Source organism: Erythranthe guttata, chromosome 14 (genome assembly GCF_056151865.1).
Source record: "Erythranthe guttata isolate IM_541 chromosome 14, IM_541, whole genome shotgun sequence".
Taxonomy (NCBI): Eukaryota; Viridiplantae; Streptophyta; class Magnoliopsida; order Lamiales; family Phrymaceae; genus Erythranthe; species Erythranthe guttata.
Genome location: NC_142546.1, coordinates 14,732,297 through 14,758,993, shown reverse-complemented (window position 1 = coordinate 14,758,993; position 26,697 = coordinate 14,732,297). Strand labels below are relative to the sequence as shown.

Below are 26,697 nucleotides of genomic sequence, written 5' to 3'. Positions count from 1 at the left end.
ATAAAGAAAAATTAAACAAAAGCAAGTATATATATGCCCCTAAAGAAATTCTCAACATATATGAATAAATGTTATTCATGAAACAAATGTAGAATATATAAATTATATTTGACGTATATATATAATATAAATGGATATATGAAATAATACTCTCAATATGAGGTAAAAGCGTCGTCGGAATTAGAATCATCGGAGGGAGAGTGGTTGTGCCGCCCCTCGTAGGTTGTAATAACCATCCGGCAATCCTCCGACAGCCGCTCAACCCTTTTCTTCACTCTGCAATTACTATGTGTACATTTGTAGTAGCTTCTGCAAATTAAATGTACCACAGTTACTCTCTTATTTTTATTTGTTTTTCATTTAAATAAATAAATAAAAGCTGCTTAATAATTTTTTTAGAATATTCAATTCTCTCCTAAATAAAAACATTGAAAATAAATAAATGACAATGGATTTGCAAAGCAACAAAAGTATTATTACACATGCAATAATATTATAAATGATATTTAGATAGTAATTAATTATAGAGAGAGAGAGAGAGAGAGAGAGAGAGAGAGAGAGAGAGAGATGTTCTTTCTCTGTGTTTAGAAGAATTTGAAAAGAAGTACAGAAGGAAAATCAGATAGAGAAAGACAAACCTGACTGGTGCAGTGCACCATGCATCAGCACTCACTCGCAATAATTACACATATATGTATCATAATTTGCTATTATATTATATTTTACTTGTAAAAATTAATTCCTAATTATATGTTAATCACCACATCATTAATTAATTAATTAATTAATTGGTTACATGAAGCATATTCTAGTGCTCAAGGTAAAACATTCATGTCACAAATAAATAAATAACAGCTACATCAAAGAATGAAAACTTATGAGTATTTGTATATATATATATATATATATATATATATATATATATATATATATATATATATATATATATATATATATATATATATATATGTAGGTAAACATAAAATTTCTGTACAATTTTTTAAAAGTTTAATTAGTATTATTCTTATTGAAAAATATCTTTTAATTTTTTCATTAAATTAATTAATATTCAATAAATTATTAACCTCATTTACATAATAGTTTCTTCTGATCCTGACACAGCGAAAACCTACTAAATTATTAGTTCGATAATTTAAGATTTTTTCAAAATTAATAGAATTTTATTGGTCTCGACGACAGTATTAATTTACAGAGGCTTAACTGTACTAATTACTTACCTTGGATGGAGGCTGTTCTTGACAATTTTCTGACCATATTTTCTCCATTTATAACCATCATCAAGCACATCAACATCACTCCTTGTCTGAAAACAAAATCTTGGCTCTCTTAGCTTTCTCCTAATTACCTTATTAACCTTATTGTTGTTCTTCTCCGACGACGAACAACTCCTCCACCTGCCGCCATATCGTACAATCAATCGATATATCATTAGTTTATTAATTAATTTTAGATTCGTTGATTAATTAATTATATGTTAATTTCAGAATTATTTTTTGCAAACATGATAGAGAGCAAGTTATAGTACAATTACCTTGCAATTATAACTACTAATAAATTATTAAAAGAATGAAAACCAATACACATAAAAGGATTTTTTTTTTTTCATTTCCATTGGAAATTAAAATTAAAATTAAAATTAAATCTTTTTATGAAAATATAGATCTCCTCAAATTGTGAATGAAGTGAAAAGAAAAAACTTTAGGGTTTAGTACTACATGATGCACACTGAGAGAGAGAGAGAGAGAGAGAGAGAGAGAGAGAGAGAGAGAGAGAGAGAGAGAGAGAGAGAGAGAGAGAGAGAGAGAGAGAGACGATACCATGAATGGCTACTGCAATTTTCATCATTATTAACAGTCTTGGGATCCATCTCTGTTGCTCCCTGTATATTAATTTAATTTAATTTAATTTATAATTATCTCCATTTTTATTAATTAAATAAAATCAAATAAACAAAAGAAGTAATATTATATAAAAAATAAAAATAAAGAAACTGATATATATACCAACTACCTGCTGTTCGTGATTCCATGAGGGTCTATTTACAAGCTGTTCGTCATGATTATCAAACCCTAATAAAGAACCATTATTATTATTGGTGGTTGTTGGCTTGGCGGCGGCGGCGGTGGCGGTGGTGGTGCCGCCGTGAAAGGGCGGTGAAATATTCGGAGAACTGGTTAAAAAGCTTAGAACCTGATTATTGTGATCCCCATCAAAGCTGTGAACAAACCCCATATCCAGAGCTGAAAGATGATGAAACCCTACTCTCTCTCCTTCCATTATATTATTATTATTTGAATATATTTTTTATTTTTATTTTTCAAAGAAATTGTTGATGATAAGATTGAAGAAATATTATTTATGCTCAATTCTTCTTCTTAGTGGATGTGTACGATATTATTGCATGTTCATAGTACTACAACGTGTGGGGCTTCTTTTGAAATATATATATATATATATATATAATTTAATTATCTCGTTATTGTTAAAAAGTTTAAACTTTTAAATGAGGGTTGTCATTAGGACCGAGTTAAATGAAAGGTCCTGTTTTCGACACTAATTCTAAGAGTTCGTGTACACGCTCGATCCAAATTGTAACCTTGTAAAATGAAGGAACGTATATGTTAAAAATAAAAATATTAAACCATTCAAATCACTAAAAAAACTCAAAATAACTAATAACTAGTCAGTTTTTTTATTCAATATTAAAGCATGCGAAAAAGTTACTCCCTCCGTTCATTTATAATTGTTTTTTTATTTTTTCACAAGAATTGAAGATTTCATTAAATATGACTTGATTATAACAAACTGTATACTTTTAGACTAAATTAACTACTCCCTCCGTCCCAATTTAAGTGACGTTTTGGGTTGTTGCACACATATTAAGAAAATCAATAAATGTGTATAGATTATAGTAAAAAACATAGGAAAATACTAATATATCCTTGACATTAATTGTTTTACAACTAACTAGTTAGGAGTGATAAAGGGTAAAATTGAAAATAGTGCAATTAATGATGCATTGAAAATCTAAAATGACAAATAATTTGGGACAAAAAAAACTCTCTAAAAAGACATATAATATGGGACAGAGGGAGTAATTAATAAGGAGCAAGGGTAGAATTGAAGATTATGTAATTAATACAGTATTTTAAGCTCTAAATGACATATAATATGGAGAAAAAAAACTTAAAAGTGACTCATATTATGAGACAGATGGAGTATTAATTATTTTGTATGGTTTTGTAATTTAAAGTTGCCATATAATTTGAAACGTAACATTAGATTACGAAAATCGGATTTTTTTTTTACAACTTTCTACTATTATCCACATAATTTATAATTTTTCAAAATATAATTTTATTTTAGAAAAAATATAATAAATATATATTATTTCCAAATAAGAAAGAAAAGAAAAAAAAATGGAAGGAAGTTTTAGGTTGTTCCATGGGATATTACCCCGTGCGGTCAACTAGTAACGCTCTGTATACGCATGCGGAATACTTTGTGCAGTGACTTTTTCAAGACTACGTTGACTGTGTTAATTAATTTTTTTTTTTTTTTTTTTTTCAAGCCCAATTTTAAAACTCAAATATAAATTCAAACAAACTTGAAAAAGAATAATTATAGGGTAAATTACAAACACCCCCCTGAGGATGGTCAAATTACAAAAACCCCCATCTTGTTTGGATAATTACATCTACCCCCTCAATTCCTCAAATTTAGTGAAATCTTCGAGATTATAAGGAATATTATCACTTTTGTACCCGTTTTATCCCATTCAAACTCTACAATATGAAGCAAGATGATCATAATATGTGATTTTTAGCTTGTATATATCAGTTTATGGTGCACCGGAAACTGTATTTTTTACACAAAACGAGTACAAACTAGAGCACATTTCACGGAATCTAGATGACTATGTTGAATTTGGCACCATAAAGGTGGATGTCTAAGAAAAAATCATAGTTGAGGGGGTTAGATGTAATTATCCAAACAAGAGGGGTATTTTTGTAATTTGACCATACCTCAGGGGGGTGTTTGTAATTTACCCAATAATTATATATGCATTCAGCTCGACTCGACCATTTTATATAATTTGTTTAATAAATTCAAAAAAAAAGAAAGAAATAATAATAAAAAATCGACCAAAAAAATATTTAGCCATAGGTACTGCAATTGTCTACTCAGACCACTCTTCCCTGCAAAAGATGCTAAAGCAATCATCATTCCCACACAATATTTTGAATTTTTTCTTAGATAAATTTTTAATAAATATAATATTTTTGAAAAAATATTGAAAAATATTAATTTACCGAAATTCTTCCGTAGTATATTTTTCGATTTGTAATAAATAAATTTAATTTCATCATAATATCTAGACAGGATCCAACACTGTGATGATTATGGAATAAATATTCATAAGAGCAATAATTAGTAGATGTGAATGAAGGAAAGGTTGAAAATCTAAAGAAAATAAAGATGAGGGGCTGAAATGCAAATAACGTGTGCTGAATTCCATGCAACAATCGATTGCATTTCAATTTCAATCAGCTTTCAAAAGTCTTCCAAAAACTCATGATTATTAATTGTGTGGTGGGTCTCATTTTTCTTGTCTCAATTCATTTGTCCCATTCATTTTTCACAATTTAAAAAGGAATTTTTCTGCAGGTGAAACTCAATAATCTTTCACCAACTTTTTTTTTTATTAATTCTTTTTTTATAGTGTATACACAAAATTGCAATATAACTCGATTTATAATAAATAAAAGCAAGTATTTCAAGGGTGGATTTAAGGGTATAGCTATTGATTCGGATCAAGTCCATTAAGTATGTCCGATCTAAGAAAGCCCATAAACGTAAGCGAGGCCCGTAAGATGGCATCGCGCACAAGCTATCGAACAGAGAGAGACTAGTATGTAACTCTCTCGGGCAAGAGAAACGACGAGAGGCTAGTCAAGTTCCGATTCCATTCCAGAATAAATGGAAATCGGAATTTCGAAAATTAGAACGAAAAAACTTGTTCCCATATTAAAAAAAAATCAGATCGTAATCGGCGGAATTCGGAAATTTCCAAATTCTTTTTACCTAAAATATAAATTACTTAATAATATTGGAATTTCAAGAGTAATATTCGGTAATAAAAAATTGGTATTTTCGAAATCATCTTCGGAATTTAAATCGGATTAGGAATCGAAACCCATATATAATCCATTTCTATTGTTCCAAAATAAAAAAAAAATTGGATCAAAATCAGCAAAATTCGGAAATTTTGTTCCAATTTCCATCCCTAAATATGAATATATAAATTTTATTCTTTCCTAAAGGTAAGTTAATTTGAAATAGAGGGAGGGCATATTATTGGATTAAAAATAAATTTAATTGTAAAACTAAAGGGCCTAAAACAAATTATGGCTAATTACAAACCAAACTATAATTAATTATTTTTAAGAAAAAAAAAAAAAAAACTAAGTAGAAGACCAGAAATCTAGGACGCGTGTTTATCTCGAACAATAAAATAAAAAAAAATAAAAAAATGGTTGATTAGGGTTTTCTCACACTCATATTTATACCCTCCGCTTCACCACTCTACAACCCTCCGTCATCTTCACTCTGTAAATTAAACCTCAACCACCGCCGCCACCGCCGCCGCCACAACAATGGAGCAGACTTTCATCATGATTAAGCCTGACGGTGTCCAAAGAGGCCTCGTTAGTGTTTTTTTCTTTTATTTTCTTTTTTAAATACACATTTTCTTTGTTTGAGATTTCGTTTTTTTATTTATCTCAGATCGTTACTAAAATCAGGAATTTGTTTAATTTTTCTGTGTGTGTGTGTGTGTGTTTTGGTTCAGGTTGGTGAGATCCTTGGCAGATTTGAGAAGAAAGGTTTCACTTTGAAAGGTATATATATATTTTCCACCAATTTTTTTTATTTACATTTCAATAATGTGTTTTTAATCAGTATTCAAATTTTTGGGCGAATTATGTTTAACTTGATAATTACTCGTTATTAATTTATCAATTTTTGGTCTCAAATTTAATAAGATGTTTAACTTGATAATTACTCTCATCAGTTACTCATTATGTCGTAAATTTATATTCGGCTTTCGATTTGTTACCACTTGAAAAGAAAAAAATATATATTGTAAAGCCACAACCATTTTCATCTGAATAACAAAAAATATTTTTCACTTCACATATGTGAGACTCAGTTGAATATCTAGGACACTGCTCCGTTCGATTTCTTCATTACTTTTTAATTATTACGCATTAGTGTAGGTCATCCATTTACGCGATTGTACTCGGTAGAAGAATGAGAATGATCACAAACTGCTTGTTCAATTATTCTCATTTGATTGTCGAACATATTTCGTCTTTACTGGATAACGTTTTTCTCGTTCTGAACTGGATCTTATTTCTGTATTAAAGGTCTTAAGCTAATCACGGTGGATCGTGCTTTTGCCGAGAGCCACTATGCTGATTTGTCAGCAAAGCCATTCTTCAACGGGCTAGTGGAGTACATTATCTCCGGCCCAGTTGTTGCAATGGTGTGGGAGGGTAAGAATGTTGTTACTACCGGTAGAAAGCTTATCGGAGCAACCAACCCTGCTGAGTCAGCACCTGGTACCATCCGTGGTGATTTTGCCATTGACATTGGCAGGTAAATATCGACCGATGCTCTTTTATCATATTGACTATATTTGTTTAAGTATTTCGACTTCATTTACTGGGAAAACCCTATTAAGATGAATGATCCACTATCATGGATCTGTATTGGGCTTGATTTGTAACGGTTCTTGATTTATGGCTCTTTGGTTATCATATTGGCTATATTCCTTAAAATATTTCGATTTATTTGCAGTTTTAATAATGAAGTAGTCTCTCTCCTTTATTCCTGTTTGATTCCACTATCATGGTTCTCTACTGGGCTTGATTTGTACCGATTCTTGATTTATTCCACTATCTCGTTTACTGAGAAAATCCTGAGAAAATCCTTAATAAGCTGAATTACGTGCATAATGCTATTAATGAAGTAGTCTCTCCTTAATTCTTATCGGTTTCAACCGATTCTTATCTACTACTTACTGCCTTTGTCGGAGACTGTCGTATTTTGTCCCCTTTTTTTCGTGATATAGTTTTTTGTTCTCTCGGAATTTTGAAGTTGTCAATGTAGATGTTATAAAATTTGTGCATTAAGAGATAGAAAGTATTGTTGGAGCTACAATGCGAGAGCTATATATTTATGTGTTATTGTGAATGCAGGAATGTGATTCACGGAAGTGATGCAGTGGAGAGTGCGAGGAAGGAGATTGCTCTTTGGTTCCCAGATGGAATTGCAGAATGGAGAAGCAGCCTCACCCCATGGATCTACGAGTGAATTTTCGCTTCTACTTATATATTTAAGTTTTGACTATTTGGTATTTTGAATGTTTTCAGAACAAACCTTTGGGATTTTGGATTTTATTTTTGATTATATTTCGGAGTTTATTTAACGTTTCCATTGGCTAAAACGCACCCTAATATTCATGATTGTTCTTGAACAAATTTGTGTTTCATTCTTGCACTACTTTTCGAATCTGTTATAAAAAAAAAGAATAAATTTTAAGAAATATGGAAAACTGGAAAAGTGATTATGTTGAGACACAGTAGCACTCGTATTTATGAAAATACTTTAGTGAATCATGCATTTGAGTATTATCTCACAACGATTGATTCCGATAGTGTTATCCAGAAATTGTCGAAAAAGAACAAAATGTTAAATTTTTGAAACATGAGGGACTTAATAGATTTTTTGTGAACATCGAGAATCAAATGTGAATCAGAGATAAACTTGAGGGATGAAATGCGGAATTTTCCCCATTTTTTGTACTACGATAAACACAAATCAAGAACACCCAATGCTAATTGTCTAGGCGCTCACACTATTATGTCAATTTTGGATTATCAGCAAAATAAAGTATGTAAAAATAGTACAAATCATATAACTAGCGGTTCTGCACAAACTTCATAAATGCCCAAACCTACTATAACAAAGGAAGTGCAACACGAAAAAACTATAGTAGTATGGAAATACAACACGAAAAAATGGGAAATTGAGAGACGGCTACTTATAACACTACTGACTAAGAAGGCAATAGGAAGGCAAGTCTTCGAGACGTTTTATATCTTCTTGGAGAAGCTCTCTCTCCAACTCACGACGAGTAGCTTTCATCACAGCCTAATTGTACAATCCCAAGACCGAAATCAGTAATTGACTTACAGTGTCGATAAATAGGAGGCTCACTCAAATTGACATGTTGACTTATCAGTTATTTTGAACATGTAAAGAGCGAAACAAATTTCAAACTAAACATTTCAAGTGATAAGAAACTACGATTTTGGTGCAAAACTTACGTTGAAGTCCATGTAAGAAGCACGCATGGCAAGCCATTGTTGGTCCATTAGCTTGAACGCGATACAATATAGAAGATCAAATGCTGATTCATTTACTGTCAGACAAAATGTTAGGAAAGGTTTGGAAATCAAACCAATGAGCAAAAATCAAAATAAATTCAACAAAGAGTACATTTGTGGATCGAACACAAAATTGTGAGAGTAAAGATGTGAAGTGTTACCTGCAAGAAATTTCAAAAAGGTTGCTCCCACGAGCGTTCTGGGCTTCACTGCAACAGTAGAAGCAAAAAATAAGCACTTGTTTCACATGTTCAAAAAGATACTCGTGAATTAATGGTACACTTGGGTGTACTCAGGGATGCACACAAAGTCAAACCGACAAAACCTATTGCATGCACTCTACATTTATTCATTCACAAAACAAACGAGCAAGCATTCATCAAAAAATCAGATGAGAGAACTTTTTTGGCCGACAAACTCAACTAAGAACGACAGACCATGGAGACATTTCGAGAAGTGATTAAAATTCAGTAACAAGATTCAATTCTAATCAATGAATTACCAGGCTGAAAGTTGAGAGACAGAACTTTACTGCTCTCTCAATCTCGATCGTGGAAGCAAGAATGAAAAGATTATAAAGCCATGAACATGATTTAGACTCAAATAACTTCAATTACATATCTAAAATTGTTTTTCTTTCTGCAGAGGTTAAAATTGTTGAACTAACTATGATTCTTGTGCTAATAGAAATATATAAACTTCATATTGAACTACAGAACTGAGACTGCAGCTTATTCGAGTTGTATTAGTTATTGATTTCAAAAGCACACAATTCAAAGAATCACACAAATTCAAAGAACTTCAGAAGAAAGGAATAAAAGAATGGTCAACTAAATGTTGATTCTTTCATCACACCGAAAATTCAAAAAATACCTGCTTCAAGGTCAAGAATCTGAATAAGCATGAATGTGATGTTGACACCAGCTACGGCAAATGGGTATTCCCACAACGCCCTGTCACCTTCCTGCTTCCAAAGAAGACTCTGAAAAGATTTCTACATAAAAACATTTGGTAAGTTACAAAATTCCTCATATATCCTCTTTACAAAAAGCAAAGGAGATGAAGTTAGATAAGCAAAAACAACAAAATCCCTAGACAGTCGACATTGACTCACATTAGTCGACGGATATTGTGATGTGATTATGGATAGAAATTTATCTGTGTTCTAATGTAGACATGTATCATACTTTTGCCTATCTAAAAGTAATTTGGAAACAGGCATGTCAAACAAAGATAAGAACATAAATTTTTTTCTTCAGGGTTAAACGATTTGTAGTAGTAAAATAAAAAAAAATAAAAATCCCAAGAGAGGTAGCAATTCATATTGATCAAGTTCAACTGCGCATATTTGAATTCCAAATTTATCTCTGTAAGAATACCTAGGAATTTGTTCATAAAGTCACATGAAACTAGTCAAACAAAAACTTCCCCCAAAATACAAATGTGTGGTGGAGGAAGCTAAACTAACCATTATGTTCTGGCATTATTTTGCATCAATACCAAAGAATGGTGATATGAGCCAAGTTACAACAATACAAATCTTCACAACAATATAGTTTTATAAGCATATTAAACACATAAACCAACAATACTAATGAGAATATGTAACCATTTTACCATCAGGTGGATGGTATATTGAACCTTAACACAAAAATGTGCAGATACATTCAAACATGATCATGCACACACAGACACCCATGCAACCACAGTGTGAAATAGATAGACGTATGAGAGAGAGAGAACAGGATCGTACCGGAAAATTCCTAGCAAAGTACAGCAAATTTTCCAGTGATATGAAACCTCCACCCCTAAAAGAATATGCCATATGTTTAATTAAAACAATGCATGAGAAGAAGTAAAATCACTTTTTTAAGAGATTCAAACATGGTACAAGGATAGGATTATATACCGAAAATCTGTTGACGGATCTTTTCCTTGCCAACCCATTTCTTTCCACTGGTCTGATATTAAACCATGGAGTTCTTGCCCAGGAAAAGCAGCATTCCACAACGCCCGTAGAGCTTCCTATGAAGCAAATGAAAGAAAAATTAAAATAAAGGGTATGCAGATTTCAGTTCATATTTCTTTGCTTATATATGTGCTAGTGAATACATGCCTAGTAGATTTATGGACTATACCTGATGGACAGGAATAGAACTATCATATGCTGCATCTAACCGATTTTGTAGCCTCTCTAGGCATTCTTCCTGAGACATTAAGAGGGATAAGCATCAGTGGAACAAGCTACATATATTATATCGATGTTTCGTCAAGAAAATATCTTAATTACAGAGACATTGTAATGATCAAAGATTTAATGGACCTCTACGAATAAAAAAAAATACTTACTTAAGTTAGAGCTCAATTGTCATTCTGATCATAGTGTGGAAAAAATTAAGTTAAAATTCTGACTATATCCTGACCTAGGGGAGGATGTTACAGAAATTGATTCATACATCCCACCAGCAAAATTACTAAATAAAGTACATCAAATTCAAAAGTTGATTAGTCAACTTTGGTCTATTTTATGGTCTAACAAGTAATTTGATCTTATTACAAACTATAAAGTGAGAGTTGCTCCAGAATTATGGCAGGAGTAAATCTAACGTCCACAGATTATTCTAACCTACATGAGCAGTTCCTTCTGAGAATTATTACAAACTATATATTCAGCAGAAAGCAAACTGTCAAAGTGTAATTAACGAAAATCAGATTTAATGAAGCAGTGATGCATAAGGAGGCTACCATTTCCCTACAAAATTGAATTCTGGATACCTTGCAGGCAACTAAAGAAATGAAAAATGCAATTCTCAAGAAGTGGAAACTGAATATTAAAATAATCAACACCATAGGAATATCACCTGTGCCGTTGTCAAATCAAATGATGGGCGAGCATCATTTTCTCCTCCCTGAGCACAAACGCATGAAAGGCCTTTGCCAAGCCATGCTGTCGATCCTGCCACAACCTCCGCTGTAACAAAAGAAAACAGTTGGATAAATGAACAAGCGAAAAATGGCTTCTAAATTGCTAACAAGAGAAATATATTAACATACTAAAAACTCAACCATCAGCTCAGCATGTTTTACATTCAGGTAAAATAAGTATATATCATGTACCAAAAACAACGATTCTCACAGCTAGCTCTTTAATTTCATTCACAATCATTGAAATAAAGATCCAGATACAGAACTTAATACTACAAGAAAACGAGTTCACATTTTATGAATCAACAGACGGGTCTGATTTTGACTATACAGCTAGAACGGAAAACAGTTTGCCTAAATTTTTTCATAGTTCCATTTCAGAGCTGAATAAAAGTATGAGGTGCCAGCAGTCAACTTCAACCCTTTCAGCATTTTTCCCATTTATATCACTAGAAACATAAAAAAAAATTAAATAAAAAATTAAAAAAAAAGGTGGTTATGCACAGATCAGTGGTTATCCCCTTCAAAACCACAGCCAACCCACATTCCCCTGCCACAGCCCACTTCACTAAAATCCAGCTGCCACCCCAAATCAAATTGCAATTTCATATTTCTCTTATTGTAGTGATTTCTCTTGTTGAATTCCTCAAATTGTGTAATAAATCACATTTCATGGAAATTAAGATATGGGACGAAGATTCCAATTTCTTTTAAATAAAGGATTGGGTAGTGATTCCAATTACTCAGATGATAAGAAAACAGTGTCAAATTACGAAAAATAATAAATTATGTATATATATAAATATATGAACAACCGAAACAAGAAAACTAACCAATAATCTCAAAGCAAGTAGCCATCAATTAACGTAATTTTTCCAATTTAGGGATCAGAATATCTAGAACATTCACTGCACTATTGTGTACAGTTATTATGTTCGGGGATATAAGCACACGCGCACATAAATGGGGAAGGCAGACGAAAAAAGAGGTTAAAATAAAGTTAGGTGAACAGAGAAAAGCAGATAGATAAAAAAAAAATTAAAAAATCAAAATTACTGATTAAAAAAAAAAGGAATATACCAGAAGTAGAATGGCAAGCACCTCCACGATCGAGCCCTTGCGGTATTCGCCTCACCGCCACAAAAGATCCTCCGCCGCCGCCGCCGCCTCTATCGTCCATTTCCTCACTATTACCGCTCCTCCGCTCGCAACCGATTCAACTTTTTTTCCGTGAATTTAAATTTTTTTTTTACACCGGAACTGGAAAACAAGCTTGATCCTGCAAGCGTTTTCCAATTCGATTTCGGCAAAACGAAATCGAATTGATCAAATTAAAAAAAAAAATCGCGAGAAATACAGAAGCGGAAATGTAGGGGCGAAACGAAATACGACTCAACGACGCCGTTTCGAGATCTGCAGCCGCACGCACACCGATCAAAAACGACGACACTTCAATACAATTCTGATAGCGGCTCAAGCGCGTGTGTCCAAACACGTATACTATATATTTGACGAATTAACAGATTGACACGAATATGCAAATACGCATTAGGTTTTGATTGTTCGATGCATCGGCGAGTAGCGGTTTATCTTTATTCTCTCTCTACATATATATATATATAAGTATGTGTGTACGTATAGTTAGGAGTGAAGAGTCTTTCTCTCTCTAAAAATGGAGTTTCTGTGTTGTGCTGCTGGTGAAGTATTTTTATACTATATAGTCTGTGTGGCCTGCGCGTCTATTTCGAAGAGAGAGAAAGAGGAGAGAGAGAGAGTATTTTTTAGTGGATTTAATTTCTTTTTTGACCTAATTAATGAGATAATAAACTTCTGGGGAAGTTAATTGATCCAAATTTCACACTAATTAATCAGCTTAATCCCTTTGCAATTTGCATACTTGAAACAGTGTTTATTTCACTTTGCACCCTCGACAAAAAATAATAGCAAATCTCACCCTTCATATATAATAAATCATGCATATTGCACCCCAAATGAATTTTTAAAAGCTAATTTAATATTTTTAGTGATATTTTTTTAGGATGAAATATGTCAAACCTTTTTTTTTTTATATTCATCAATCATTTCGAGATTACAACCGGAAATAAATAAAAATACATTTCATCAATATATTAAAAAAAATTTACAAAATATAAAAAGAATAAAAAAATCATTCAGCTATTTTGTTATTAAGTTATTTTAAAATTATATTTTCTTCCAAATATTTCTACCAAATATTTTCACTAGTTTTTTCAGTAATTCATTGTGAGTTTTCATTTTTCGTATTTTGTACCTTCGAAATTATATTGGAGGTAAAAAAAAAAATAACAAATTAATTTGTTACTTTGCACCCTGAAAATAGGAATTCAATAAAAAGTGAAATTATCCTCAATAAATTTTAAATATTCAGTTCAGTGACCATTGTAATTTATTTGTCGTGAGGATGCAAAATGTCAAAATACTATATTTTAAGGGTGCAAACTGCAAAGTGGAATTAAACCCTTATTAATCCATCATACAAAATGGAAAGTTGTATGGGCACATTAAACAACTGTCAAAGTCCAGTCAATTGTTTTTCTTTTCTTTTCTTAAAATGAAATTAAGCACTAATTAGTTATTACTTATTAGTCCATCATACAAAATGGCACAAATTAACTATAATTTGAAATATAAGATTTAATACAATATTGTATTAGGTCCATTCTTTATTGAAAAACCTTTTTAGCATTGTTACCTAACAAACAAACAAACAATAAATAAATAAATAAATAAATAAGAAATAGAAAAATCAATTAATTTTAAAACACTATGAATAAACTCAAAGAGTTAAAGTAATATAACATGTCGATCACTAAGCTTTATCCCCAAATGCAAAGTCACCAGAAAAAAAAAGAAAAAAAGGTATGATTTGGTGTCACAATCCAATATTGGGTGCATATGACTTTCATCTGCCAGCCTATTATGTTGCCCCCACTTATTTATACCTTTTTTACTTTCACAAAATTATTATTATTATTATGCTTTTCTTCATGAATATCTAAGTTGCAAAACTTATTATTTTGATAAATTGATCATGAATACATACATACACAAACACACAAAAAAAAAACGCAAACAATGAGTGTGATCACATTCGATTTTGGGCACAATAGATTATTTAATACAGCTTATTAACTCATTATCTCTCTCTTTAGTCGGTCTAAAAGCACAAAAGTTCGAGCCTCGGTCAAAGGTTGAGAGCTCTCTAGATCTTCAATTCAGAAAGTTAATTCTTTCATTTTGATTTGAGGTACTTAAACTTCCGCTTCTCTCTATCTTGCCCTAATTTCTGATCTTCTTTCCTCTTTGTCCTCTCGTCGTACCACCGCGTTCAACTCATCTTGTCTGCTTCTGGCGACATTCTCGTTGATGATGACGATGGTTGTACCTAAATTGTCTTCTCCTTCTGAGACCATTCTTCTGTACCCATCTATATAACATGAGTTGCTAAGAGATAGAGAAATAAGATGTGAGAGAAATAGAGATGCAATTTGAATCTTAACCTAGTGTCCATATCTTTGTTCTTCAGGAAGCGAGAGGGATCCACTTCTAATTGTGGGAAAAACGAGAGTTCAAATTATGTGAGGTTGTGGGTATTGGGTGAGAGAGTTGGTCAAGATCTGAGTGATTTTGTCCAATATAGGGGTCCCAGTTACTTGTGTTTTGGTGTTGAACTGTAACGTGACATAGGAAATTGAGCCGTAACTGAAAGCTTAATTTATCCATTCGTTGGAGTTCAGTTGCTCATAGCTTCTCGAACATGTGTAATTTTTACGCTTTGTGGTCATGAAAAGCATGTTAAGGATTATTGGATCCTGAACATTCTGTAATTTTTTTATTTATTTTTTTATATCTTTTTATAATTTTTTTTGATAAAATCTATAATTTATCCTAAAATTTGTAGAAACAATAATACAATGAATATGCAAGTCATTGGATAACGTTCTATATATGTGTACTTTATGATTTCTTAATGGCTTAATTCCACTTTGCACCCTTGAAATATACCATTTTGGCACTATGCACCCTCGAAATAAATTAATAGCACTTTGCACCCTCGAAATACAATAAATCATGCATAATGCACCCCAAATGATTTTTTAAAGCTAAAAAATATAAATTTAATATTTTAGTGATATTTTTTTAGAATGCCAAATGTCAAATATTTTTTTTATTCATCAATCATTTTGAAACTATAAAGTTCAAAAATAAAAATACATTCCATCAACATATTTAAAAATTATATTGTTTTATCAAAATAAAATATTTTACGAAAAAAAAAATCATTCAGCTATTACGTTATCAAGTTATCTGAAAATTATTTTTTCTTCCAAATATTTTCACCTAATATTTTACAAACAGTGACATAAAAGATCCACAATCGAATAATTTAGTGATAAAAAATTATTTTTTTTATTTTTCTTTTGTAAGATAATGTAGTTTTTTTTAAATAATCCGGTGTAATTTTTATTTTTTCGCACTTTGTCCGCTCGAAATTAGGTTTGAGGTTCAAGAAAACAACAATTTTTTTTTTATTTTGTACCCCAAAAAGAAAAACACCAATGAAAAATAAAATTGCCTTTATTATTCAATTGAGGGTGCATTGTGAATGATTTATTGTGTTTTGAGGGTGCAAAGTGCTATTATTATTTTTCGAGGGTGCAAAGTGCCAAAATGGTATATTTCAAGGGTGCAAAGTGGAATTAAGCCATTTCTTAATTTACACATCTTACTTCTCGCTCCAATCAACCCATCTAGGAATATTACAATGTGATTAAATTAATCTTTTGATTTTGCCGTAACGAATTGATAACGTTCATTGAATCGAACATTGGAAATAGTAATTCTTACTGGGAATAGGAGCAATTTACTAGTTCCAATGGCTACGAAATTTGAGAATTTGCCCGCAAAGATTGTCGAGCAAGTAAGCTTATGTCTGTTGACCCAAATTCGACGCGTGTCTTTTTGTGGTGGAAAACTCCCTTCTTGATAACATTTAACGACACACGTTAGTTTCGTGTCTGTAATTGTTAGGTGTAAGTGCTGAATGGGCCTGCGCTGCCTAAATTTTGTGCGGGCCCGGGCTTGTCGTTAACACCAGTATCAAAAGCAGCAGTCGACAACTCAATAGCATTATTGACATTGCAATCGTTAATCATAACTCTGATTTTCATAAAGTTGCTACAAAGGAAAAAAAATTAATCGAAAAGATTCTAGGACAAATTTCGACCATCCTTGAGGTAAGACCAAATTACTAAAATGCCCTTCTTATTTGTGTAATTGCAACCACCCCAACTATGTATTTTCTTACAAACAAAACCCTCAATTAGTAGATAAATTTGACCGCCGAAAGGATGGAAATGTAAAAACAATATTACTCCAAAACAGATGCATATAACTACTTAATAAGGTCAACATTTTGTACTTGGGGAAGGAACATAACACATTTTACAATTGTTCACAGACTCCATACTAGGATGTAACTCAGGTTTACACCGGACGTTTTATATATATTTTTTCAACCCGACTCAAATACCAATAATAGAATGGTAACTCTCATAACCGAACTCTCACATCATTAATTCCGACAATTCGAAACTCAAAAACCGAGGAAAGGCTCAAGAACTTGGTCATGCATTTTTAATTAATCACTTATTACAAAGGCGAACTTCAACGACTGCTTTTATCATCCTTAACGCTCTTGTCGTCTTTGTCGTTTGTCAGGGGAGAGTATTGGCTGGTTGAAGTAGGGGAGTACCCTGGTGCACTTGGAGAGTATCCAGCACTTGGGCTGGAAAAAAAGCCGAAAAAAAGAAATATTTCATGACCAAATATTTTTACAAAAAATGGTAAGCAAATTGCGTTAAGATTTCGATTGACAGTGGAGTAATATGCACTCACCTATACTGCTGTGGAGAGCTAGGACTGTAGTCTGGATTTCCACTAGAGCTGTATGGGCTGCAATATTCATGTTTTACGAGTTAGATAGGATCAAAGTACCTTAGCAATCTTGTAGATGAATAAACGGATACGCTAGCACAAAAATCAAAAAAATAAGAATCGAAACAAGTAATATCACAGTGGCAATTAGCAGCTTAGCACATGCAGTTGTTCTGGCGTAAGAACGTGTGTAGAACGAAGTAATTGCGAATAAAAAAAGTAATGATTAACGCCTTGATTGAAGCTTAAGATATAGAGCACATACCTGCTTGGGCTATAACTTGGACTAGAGGGAGAATACGATGGGGATGTTGGAGAATATGAAGGTGACGTCGGGCTGCAAACACAGTACAAACAATTAGTGACTAAGAAGCAAATTGCGAAAGAAAAAAGCAATATTTTGAAGCAGCGGACTTTTGCATGTCTCACTTCTCACAATTTATCAACTAAAAAGGGAAAAACTGATCAATCAAAAGCTACAGAGGTCAACTTGATCAATCAAAACTCAAAAGTTAATGAACTTAAGCTATTCTTACTTATTCCTCAATGGAAAAGCAGGAAACTTGTTTTTTTTTCCTCTTTCTTTTTTTGTTCTTACAAATGTAGAACACAAAAAATACAACGAAAAGAAGGTGATCGATATCATTTTCTAGCCACTTACATGATGCGGTTAAAAAAAGTGACCGTTAACCAGTAACAATTTTGATTTCATTTTTCAATTAAATTCACTCTTCACAGGCAGTATCTAGGTTCTCGTATTTTCAACATAACCATGAGTCAATAGTTGGAAATCTTGGAAATCATGAAGAGCAAATACAGCAAAAAAACAGTTTTGCCCAAATTACCTGTAAGTAGGAGAGGATGGACTGTATGGGCTCGACGGTGTTATCGTAGGACTTGTAGGTGAATATGCCAGGGAAGGACTGTATCTTGCTGAAGGGTTATAACTCGGAGATGTAGGACTATAACTTGGCGAGGTAGGACTGTAGCTTGGTGAGGTGGGGCTATAACCAGGTGAAGTTGGGCTGTAGGCAGGTGATGTTGGACTGTAAGATGGAGATGTTGGGCTATAAGACGGAGAGGTAGGGCTGTAAGAAGGTGAAGTCGGGCTGTAAGAAGGAGAAGTTGGACTGTAAGAAGGTGATGTTGGGCTGTAAGAAGGTGATGTGGGGCTGTAAGAAGGAGAAGTGGGGCTGTAAGCAGGAGAAGTGGGGCTGTAAGCTGGAGAAGTGGGGCTGTAAGCTGGAGAAGTGGGGCTATAGCTTGGAGAAGTAGGACTGTAACTCGGAGAAGTTGGGCTGTAGGTAGGAGAAGTAGGCGAATACGATGGGCTGGTGGGAGAATATGCAGGGCTTGTTGGGCTATAACCTGGAGAACTAGGGCTATACGTTGGAGAAGTTGGGCTATAACCAGGTGAAGTAGGGCTATAGCCAGGTGAAGTAGGGCTATAGCCAGGCGATGAAGGGCTGTATCCAGGAGAAGACGGGCTGTACCCTGGAGATGAAGTAGGAGAAAAGGCCATTCCACCAACATAGGGAGAAAACTGAGCATCTGTGACAGGGGATAATCGAAGATTTGGACTCATCAGCAAATAATTCGGTGACATCATCCCATCGTGATACGGAGTTCCTGAGTGGGGAGAACGGCCAGGTGTCATGCCGAACTCCAATCCACCTTCCATATAGCTCGGCAAAGGGATCTCGATAGCTTGCTTCAGCATCTGTTCGTTCAACAACAATGCACAGTCCCCTGTGCCTATAGGTGCAAGCTGACCCAACATAATATTTTCAGTCACACCCCTAAGGCAATCGGTTTCCGCAAATACAGCAGCGTCGAGCAATATGTCCACCGTTTCTTCGAACGAGCATCTCATCATGGGGCCTGTGTCGTTTCGATTGATTCCGTGACGAGTGATGGCCATCAAGTGGCCGCGGTAAGTCATGGTGTCGCACAATATCGCCAGGTGGCGGTAGTTCACGTAGGACCCGTCGAAAGATATGACGACACGCAGCTCGTCCAGCAAAGACCTTCTAACCGCCTCTATTCCGAGAACTTCGATAACTTCGATCAAGTGATTGCTCGTTGTTCTACGCACATCCACTTCTTCGTGGCACATGACAGCCAAGAGATTCACGCCTTCTGTATCGAGCATCCACTCATTCTCCGCCTTGAACCCATCGTTCTCGTCAAACTTATTCAGCTTGCTGTTCTTTATGAACACCTTGTTGATATCTGGTATGCCTCGAAGAGCCATTTCTGTAAGCATGTTACCCTCGATCTTTTTCAGAAACACGTCATCCTCAGCCGATTCATCAGCCAACTCACCCTTGGGGGCCTGCTCATTCATTATACGAATACGAAGGATCAGCTTTTCGGCGTTGTCATCGTTAAATATGCACGTCAGGTCGTCGCTGAATTCAGTATTAATCTTCTCTGCAATATCTGCCATGCTTAGCTTCTTATCGACCATCATCTCTCGATTTAACTCTATGCGAAGCAGCCAAGGAGAGATCTTGTCTGGGTCAATTTCTTCGTCGGGCATCTCATAATAGGACTTCACAAATTCAACATCTTCCTCGATAATAGTGCTCATAGGATCAGGATCGTACCAAACCTCTGTGGCTTGTGTCACACTCCGTAGAGTTGTATACTCTAGAGCACACTGGACATTTTTAGCCTTCTCCTTAGTTTTACTCACATCAGGCTTCAGGTACACGGAGAGAGACGGTGTTTTTATTTTCTTCGCAACATTAATAATCTCCCTCAGCCTCGGCACACCTAAAGTAACATTCTTAGCACTCACACCAGCATAATGAAACGTATTGAGAGTCATCTGTGTAGCAGGCTCTCCAATAGACTGCGCAGCAACACATCCAATCATTTCCCCAGCTGCAACAAGCGACTGCAGAAAACGAGATTCTATCTCACCGATAACCCATTCAAACGCCTCACGTGTAAGTCTGTACTCCTTCAAAACCCTTTTACTTGCTAAGGCACTGCGAAGCAATATATTGAAGAAAAGAGTAGCATTTTTCTGGGCTTCAGTACTCAGATAATCATCACCAACAACCACCTTAAGTCTCTCTTGTAACTTATCAACAGCTTCCACTATCTCCATTGGGTGCATATCAGAAGGCCTCCGGAAATCAACTTTAAATGTCTTTTGTGCGTTTAAGACAAGCCTCTTGATATTAACAGGTAAAGGCCAAGAGTTGTCACCCGTGGTCGCAATCTCTGTCCCGAGTTGGAACCTGTCGACTTCGAGTTTCGTAACCTCAGCATCAAACACACTGCGAATTTCCCTAATTGTTTTCAGATCTTCCACAGCTTCAGGTAACATGTAATTAGGATTCCAGTTTGAATTATCAATCTCGTATTTGTACATGTCATTGAAGTCTGATTTCTTCAGCTTCAGCGACTCAAGAGGTTGCGATTCAATCCAAACAGCATCCATACCGTCTTCACCATATAGAAACTGAATCACATCACCCAAGGAATTCCTAACAGTCCCATCATACTTAACCATGATATCCTCCATAGCCTTCACCAACCGCCTTTGAATATATCCAGTCTCAGAAGTTTTCACAGCAGTATCAATAAGACCCTCCCTACCTCCCATGGCATGGAAGAAGAACTCTTGCGGAGTCAATCCCCGAAGATACGAGTTCTCCACAAACCCACGACTCTCTGGACCATAATCATCTTTGGTGAAGTGTGGTAATGTACGATCGACGAATCCAAAAGGTATTCGTTTGCCTTCAACATTTTGCTGCCCCACACATGCAGTCATCTGAGATATGTTAATAAAACTTCCCTTTGATCCTGCAGTAACCATAGCCTTCAGGTTGTTACTTTCTGACAAACTCTTTTGTGCGCTGCTTCCAGCGTCATCACGGGCCTTATTCAACACCTAGAGAAGAAAAAATTGGATCAGACTTCCTTCATCAAGCGTTGAAATGAAAGCAAAGTAAAGTAAGCTGTTTAACATACCTGATTCACTCTGTTTTCAAAAGATTCCATCATAGTTCGACCAGGTTCAGGCTCCAACTGCTTTTCTTGAGCAGCCCTGATAAGCTCTTTCACTTCATTCTTTGCATTTGAAATTGTTTCATTGATCTTCTCCATTGTCGCAGCATCAGCAATTGTATCACCAATTCCCATACTAAACGCATTCTGCAGGAGCCAATAATTGACGAGCCATTGTGTATGTCCCAAAAATTTACGAGCTGCATCTGGACCGACTTCTTCCCTGAAATCATTGGGTTTAATTACAAACAGAAACAACAACAAAAGAATATTTCACGGGCTACCATTCAGAAGTTTCAAAACCACTGCCAAAATAGCAGAATGGAACTAAGATGGTATAGAAGGCATATGAAGTATTCTTACTCTATAAAATAGCATCCCTAGTTCTTGTTACTCTCGCTAAACTCATAAAATGTAGCAATGTTCACAAGCAAAGGTCTTGAAAGAACATACCAAATAACATGAATCAGACTTCCAGTGGATGTCCCAAGCGCCTTCTTACACAATGTGCCAGTAAGTAACTCCCCTTTCTCTATTCGTACTTGAGTATCCCCTGGAGTTATAAATCCTTTTTCGGTTTCTTGATGCCATGCCGAATACCTCAATAGATTTATCTGCTTTGGTATGATCAGGTTAAATACTTGTTTTCCAGTCCAAAGAGGCCTAGGTTTCAGGATAGCTGGAGCAGGTACTTTGCCGTCAAAATCCTCCCACCACATCAGAATGTTCATGAAAACATCCTGCATAAAACAAAGATAAAAGTTTTAAAAAATGGAAATAGATACCTGTCGATAAGAACTCTAGGAAGAAAAAACACCAAATCTTACCTTCTCAATAAATGTGTCCCTTTTAGTAATTTTTCTGCATCCTAGAAGTGTATCCTGCACAATCCCCATCACTGGCCGATTCGCTTGCGGGGACACGATACATTTTGGAACCATCATCAGTTCCAAAACTTCCGCTCTTGTTTCAAATGACTGGGGAACGTGCATGTTCATTTCATCACCATCAAAATCAGCATTGTAGGGAGACGTAACAGACAAATTCAGGCGAAAGGTTGAGTAAGGCATGATCTTGATTCTATGCCCCATTATAGACATTTTGTGCAGACTCGGTTGCCTATTGAACAAGACGAAATCTCCATCATTCAAGTGTCGCTCCACCTGTACCATTTAATAGTTAGTCGCAAAATAAAGCACTTCCAGAAAATTCACATATAAAGAGCAGCATGGATTCTCACCTTATATCCAAGTTCTAGATGCTGATCACTGCTTTTCTTCAAGTACCGAAGATCAAGCCTCTGGCCATCATCCCTAATTATATACTTTGCACCAGTTTTACCAGGAGGAGGATGAGGTCCGTTTTCTACAAGCTCTTTCAACCTATTATCATGGACAAGTTTTGGTGATTAAGTAATCAAAATGTCAAAGAGGGTGACTATCGAATAGCATATAAAAAGAGTCGCACCTTTCAATGTTATACGGAGTTACAGTTTCTGGATATGTGAGATTTAAGGCAATACTCCAAGGTACACCCAGTTGATCAATGTTGATTGTCGGATCAGGTGTAATCACAGTCCGAGCCGAAAAATCTACTCTCTTTCCCATCAAGTTACCTCTGATCCGACCTTCTTTTGCCTTAAGCCTGCTACATATCGATTTGATTGGTCTACCAGATCTTTGGGTAGCCTAGAGTACACCAAAGTACTTCCCTGGTTAGATTAATCGTACTCAAGTATTTCAACGATAGATCCCCTATACATGAAAAAACAACCATACCCTTGGCTGTCCAGGTAGTTCATTGTCAAAGTATGTGGCTACATGAAACTGCAGCAACTGTGCAAACTCTGAGATGATGTGTGCAGGAGCCCCATTGCGCTCCTGCCTCTTCAAGTTCTCGTTGTGCCTAATGATCATCGCCAGTTGATGAGTTAAATCATCCTGCATTAGTAGATTGAAAATCAGACTTTCCACTATGGCAAAGTGGCAATTTTCCATTCAGAAGCCGACATATTAGAGCCACAGAAATATCGAAAGTGTTCTGATAATTCAGGAAACAAGAAGAATAGGCATACCTCACTCCTAGCAGAAGTATCCATCATGACAGAAGGTCTGACAGGAGGAGGAGGGATCGGAAGAACTTGAAGAATCATCCAATCAGGGCGAGCAAATTTCGGATTCAAGCCCAACAATTGACAATCTTCATCAGTTATTCTCTTCAGAATGCTAAGTACCTGAAATTAAAAGCAGATAAGAATCACTCGAATAAGCAACATGGGTCAAACTAACACAAATCACAAGGATTGGAAAGGAGAACATCCATTTTTTTTTTGTGATGTGTGCCATATAGTACCTTTTCAGCAGATAGCTGTTGTTTCCGCTCAACAGGTTCAGGCATCTGATCCTGGTCATCACTTTTCTTCTTCTGAAGCTTGTATTCAGCAACCATCTTCATCCCATCAATAGAAATTTTTGGCTGCTGAGCACCACACCCACCCCTAGACTTCTTTACAGGTTCTTCTGTATCTTGACTGTGCCCATCAATCTCATCACCACCGTCACATTTAGTTTTGTTTTTGCAGGCATCCAATATCTTCCTAAGTCTATTTTTTGGGTTTCTAATTCTCATCGCTTGCTTGAATTTCGGTTCCTCCTAGAATAAATTAAAAACACAACGTAAGTAATACTTGTCGGAAATGAATTGTTTCCTGTAAAACTTCATTCAATGTTTTCTTCCGGAATAATTCATTAGAGAAACCTAAGGGTTATTTATAGAAACATAACTTTTAATATTAGCACCAGATGCAAGCAGGCCATAGAACATATCAAACGCTTCCAACTACACAGGAATGCAACACCAATTAAACAGGGATATCTAGTACGATTCATCAGAATGGTCAAGCAAACATTGTCTGAATTTCTAGTATATGACCAAATACATGATGGAAGCATCATCCAACCTTCTAGTATATGTTGCACAAATGTGACACCAAGTTACTCAATGATCAGTCAAACCAACTTATCAGCTATCATCTTGTTCATGCTTATTATATACCTCCTCCTTCAAATCATTAACCGATATGCGGGGATTTCAATTTAATATTCAACATAACCAATTCGAGGCACAATAACAACTATTGCTTATACACAGTTCAGCTTCACCTAGCAATTAAAAATCAATCACCGATAAGTGGATGCACGAACGACAATTCAATCCACAACATCTCATTATTTGGCAATTCGATAATTCATCAAAATTACCTCATCGGCCAAAATTTTGGAGCAATTGAAGCAAACACAACGGAGAATACTGAGCACAATCTTCATGAATCCAATATGAAACATAGGTTTCGCGAGCTCGAGGTGACCGAAATGCCCGGGGCACTCAGCCATGTTCGCCATACACGTCTCGCACTTCATCTTCCGATCAATCGTCCCAAGCCGCGGGTCGCTCAGACCTCCAATCTTCGGCTTGCCCCTTTCTGTCGTCTCGCTGTGCTCAATATGCACAACCGACATTTGCCTCTGCAAAAAAAAAAAACAAAATCGCACCATTACTCCACTGATTCCTACTACTGAATCTGTTCCAAAAAAAAAACTACTCAAATAGTGAAACCAACGAGAATTGATAAAAATAAAATTACAATTTCGTCGGGGCTGAGAATCCCGAACTGAACCACGCGGACTTTGGCCACCTCCGCCGGAGAGAAGGGGAACCGCAGATCCATGGCGATTCGCCGGAGTGAGTGCTAGGGTTTGTTGAAATTAACTGTGATTTGAACAAAAATTATATCTACTTTTTCGTTTTCTTTTGGGTACAATAAATTTGATTTCAATTTTCTGTTAGCCGTTAGAAGTATTTCAGGGTTTTACAGAGAAATCTGTATTCAGGCCCTCTCTCTGCCCCTCTGAAGAAGGAGACTTTTGGAAACGAAAGTGCATATCTGAGGGTTTGGTGTTGTATTTATAGACGGGGAAAAGTGGCGGTGTTTGGTTACAGGGATAGCTATAGGCGGTTTTGGATTAGGATCAAAGATTAATTACGTGTTTGGTTTTAGGTCTAATCCAATTAAGAAATTATAAATTACTATTAAAAAACTTTATGTGTAAATTAATATATATAATTATTTTTATCTAGTAACATAAAATTCTCATATATTTAAGGAAAATTGCATTGAAATCACGTGATTTTTTTTTAAGAATTGGAATAAATACATGATTAATAAATCAATACACACAAATAATTATAAGAAGTTTATTGAAGTTATTTCAGCCCAATTAATGACAAAATCGAAAAATTATTGGACTTTCTAATAAAGCCCAATTAATCATAATTAATCTTATCGATCTAATAAAGTTATTGGACTTTCAAAAAAAAAAAAAAAATTATTGAATTGCTCTATGAATCGGTTGTCCTGCCAAACAACGCATACTAATTATCTGTTCATTTATTTTTACCGCAAATAGTAGATTAATGTGTTCTATTAGATAGGACAGTGGTACCTGATCCGGACTCATTTTGGCCTTGAGGAGAATCCCAAGTCCAGTTAAGTGAAGCCCAGACAATCAGGCCCGACTTAGGCCCAGGTCAAGTTCAAAGGAAGCCCAATACCACAACTATCGTGATAGACCGCCGAGGGTAAATACCGAGGTATAAAACCTATGAGATAGACTTCCGAGATAACCCGACGCCTGACAAAGTAGGCATTACGTTGACATCTCGAAAGTAGAGTAGGGGACAATTTTGGGACGTAAAGGAGGGGTGGCAGGCTTGAACTGATGGAGGAACAGTGAAAAGAACTAATAAGAACTCGCCACGTAGCCGAATAGACAGGATGACGACTTTTCTATCTTGGAAATATAAACAAGCCCAAAAGAGTCCATATTGTAGTAGTATATATACTAGGTCATGTATAGAGAAAAGGGGAAGTTTTTGGAAGGAGTAAAAAAAGGAATTCAATAAATTGGGTTATTCATATACATTATCTTACGCACCTCATTAGTTAATTAGACCACTCATATTGTCTAATAATCTCTCTTATTTACATTATTTAGTGATTTCATACACATACAAGGTATGAATGTTCAAATCCATGGCAAAACCTAATAATTTATAGAATAAAATAAAAGGGGAATCTTATATTATTGTATGTGACTAAACTTAGCACATCAGTACCCAATATCATTACCACGGCATCGTCATATCGTACCGTTATATTATTAATAAATAAAGCTATATTTTTATAATTATATTTTCAATGATGTCTTATTGAAAAAATGGAACTTAAGGAACAAAA

General features: G+C 35.0%; 4 protein-coding genes across 7 annotated transcripts; 1 reads left to right on the top strand and 3 right to left on the bottom strand.

Annotated features, from left to right (window-relative positions):
- Window position 1: 1 nt before the first annotated feature.
- Window positions 2-2,333, bottom strand: LOC148765263 (putative WRKY transcription factor 12). 2 transcript variants are annotated; one of them, XM_088812873.1, is made up of 4 exons: window positions 2,029-2,333; window positions 1,839-1,900; window positions 1,239-1,415; window positions 2-309 (listed from the first exon to the last, which is right to left on the bottom strand). In XM_088812873.1, exons 1-4 carry the CDS (start codon window positions 2,296-2,298, stop codon window positions 153-155), a joined length of 666 nt encoding a protein of 221 aa, XP_088668999.1. In that variant the 5' UTR covers window positions 2,299-2,333; the 3' UTR covers window positions 2-152. The 2 variants fall into 2 exon arrangements, with proteins under 2 accessions (XP_088668999.1, XP_088669000.1); XM_088812874.1 differs by having other exon boundaries at window positions 2,032-2,332.
- A 3,176-nt stretch (window positions 2,334-5,509) lies between these two features.
- Window positions 5,510-7,565, top strand: LOC105952458 (nucleoside diphosphate kinase B). Its single transcript, XM_088812875.1, has 4 exons — window positions 5,510-5,729; window positions 5,873-5,921; window positions 6,450-6,681; window positions 7,284-7,565. The coding sequence occupies exons 1-4, from the start codon at window positions 5,679-5,681 to the stop codon at window positions 7,396-7,398; spliced, it is 447 nt and encodes a 148-aa protein (XP_088669001.1). The 5' UTR covers window positions 5,510-5,678; the 3' UTR covers window positions 7,399-7,565.
- A 380-nt stretch (window positions 7,566-7,945) lies between these two features.
- On the bottom strand, window positions 7,946-13,220 carry LOC105952459 (uncharacterized). Of its 3 annotated transcripts, XM_088812872.1 has the most exons (10): window positions 12,789-13,197; window positions 12,480-12,678; window positions 11,336-11,445; window positions 10,613-10,681; window positions 10,384-10,499; window positions 10,228-10,282; window positions 9,348-9,468; window positions 8,636-8,683; window positions 8,415-8,509; window positions 7,946-8,238 (listed from the first exon to the last, which is right to left on the bottom strand). In XM_088812872.1, exons 2-10 carry the CDS (start codon window positions 12,577-12,579, stop codon window positions 8,137-8,139), a joined length of 816 nt encoding a protein of 271 aa, XP_088668998.1. In that variant the 5' UTR covers window positions 12,580-12,678; window positions 12,789-13,197; the 3' UTR covers window positions 7,946-8,136. The 3 variants fall into 3 exon arrangements, with proteins under 3 accessions (XP_088668998.1, XP_012831468.1, XP_012831469.2); XM_012976014.2 differs by having other exon boundaries at window positions 12,480-13,220; XM_012976015.2 differs by lacking the exons at window positions 12,480-12,678; window positions 12,789-13,197 and adding an exon at window positions 12,233-12,384.
- Window positions 13,221-16,809: 3,589 nt separating this feature from the next.
- NRPB1 (RNA polymerase II large subunit) lies at window positions 16,810-25,425 on the bottom strand. Its single transcript, XM_012976016.2, has 14 exons — window positions 25,045-25,425; window positions 24,662-24,925; window positions 23,754-24,053; window positions 23,476-23,634; window positions 23,180-23,341; window positions 22,869-23,089; window positions 22,642-22,783; window positions 22,229-22,564; window positions 21,855-22,141; window positions 21,366-21,624; window positions 18,221-21,285; window positions 17,641-17,712; window positions 17,337-17,393; window positions 16,810-17,226 (listed from the first exon to the last, which is right to left on the bottom strand). The coding sequence occupies exons 1-14, from the start codon at window positions 25,126-25,128 to the stop codon at window positions 17,106-17,108; spliced, it is 5,529 nt and encodes a 1,842-aa protein (XP_012831470.2). The 5' UTR covers window positions 25,129-25,425; the 3' UTR covers window positions 16,810-17,105.
- Window positions 25,426-26,697: the final 1,272 nt, after the last annotated feature.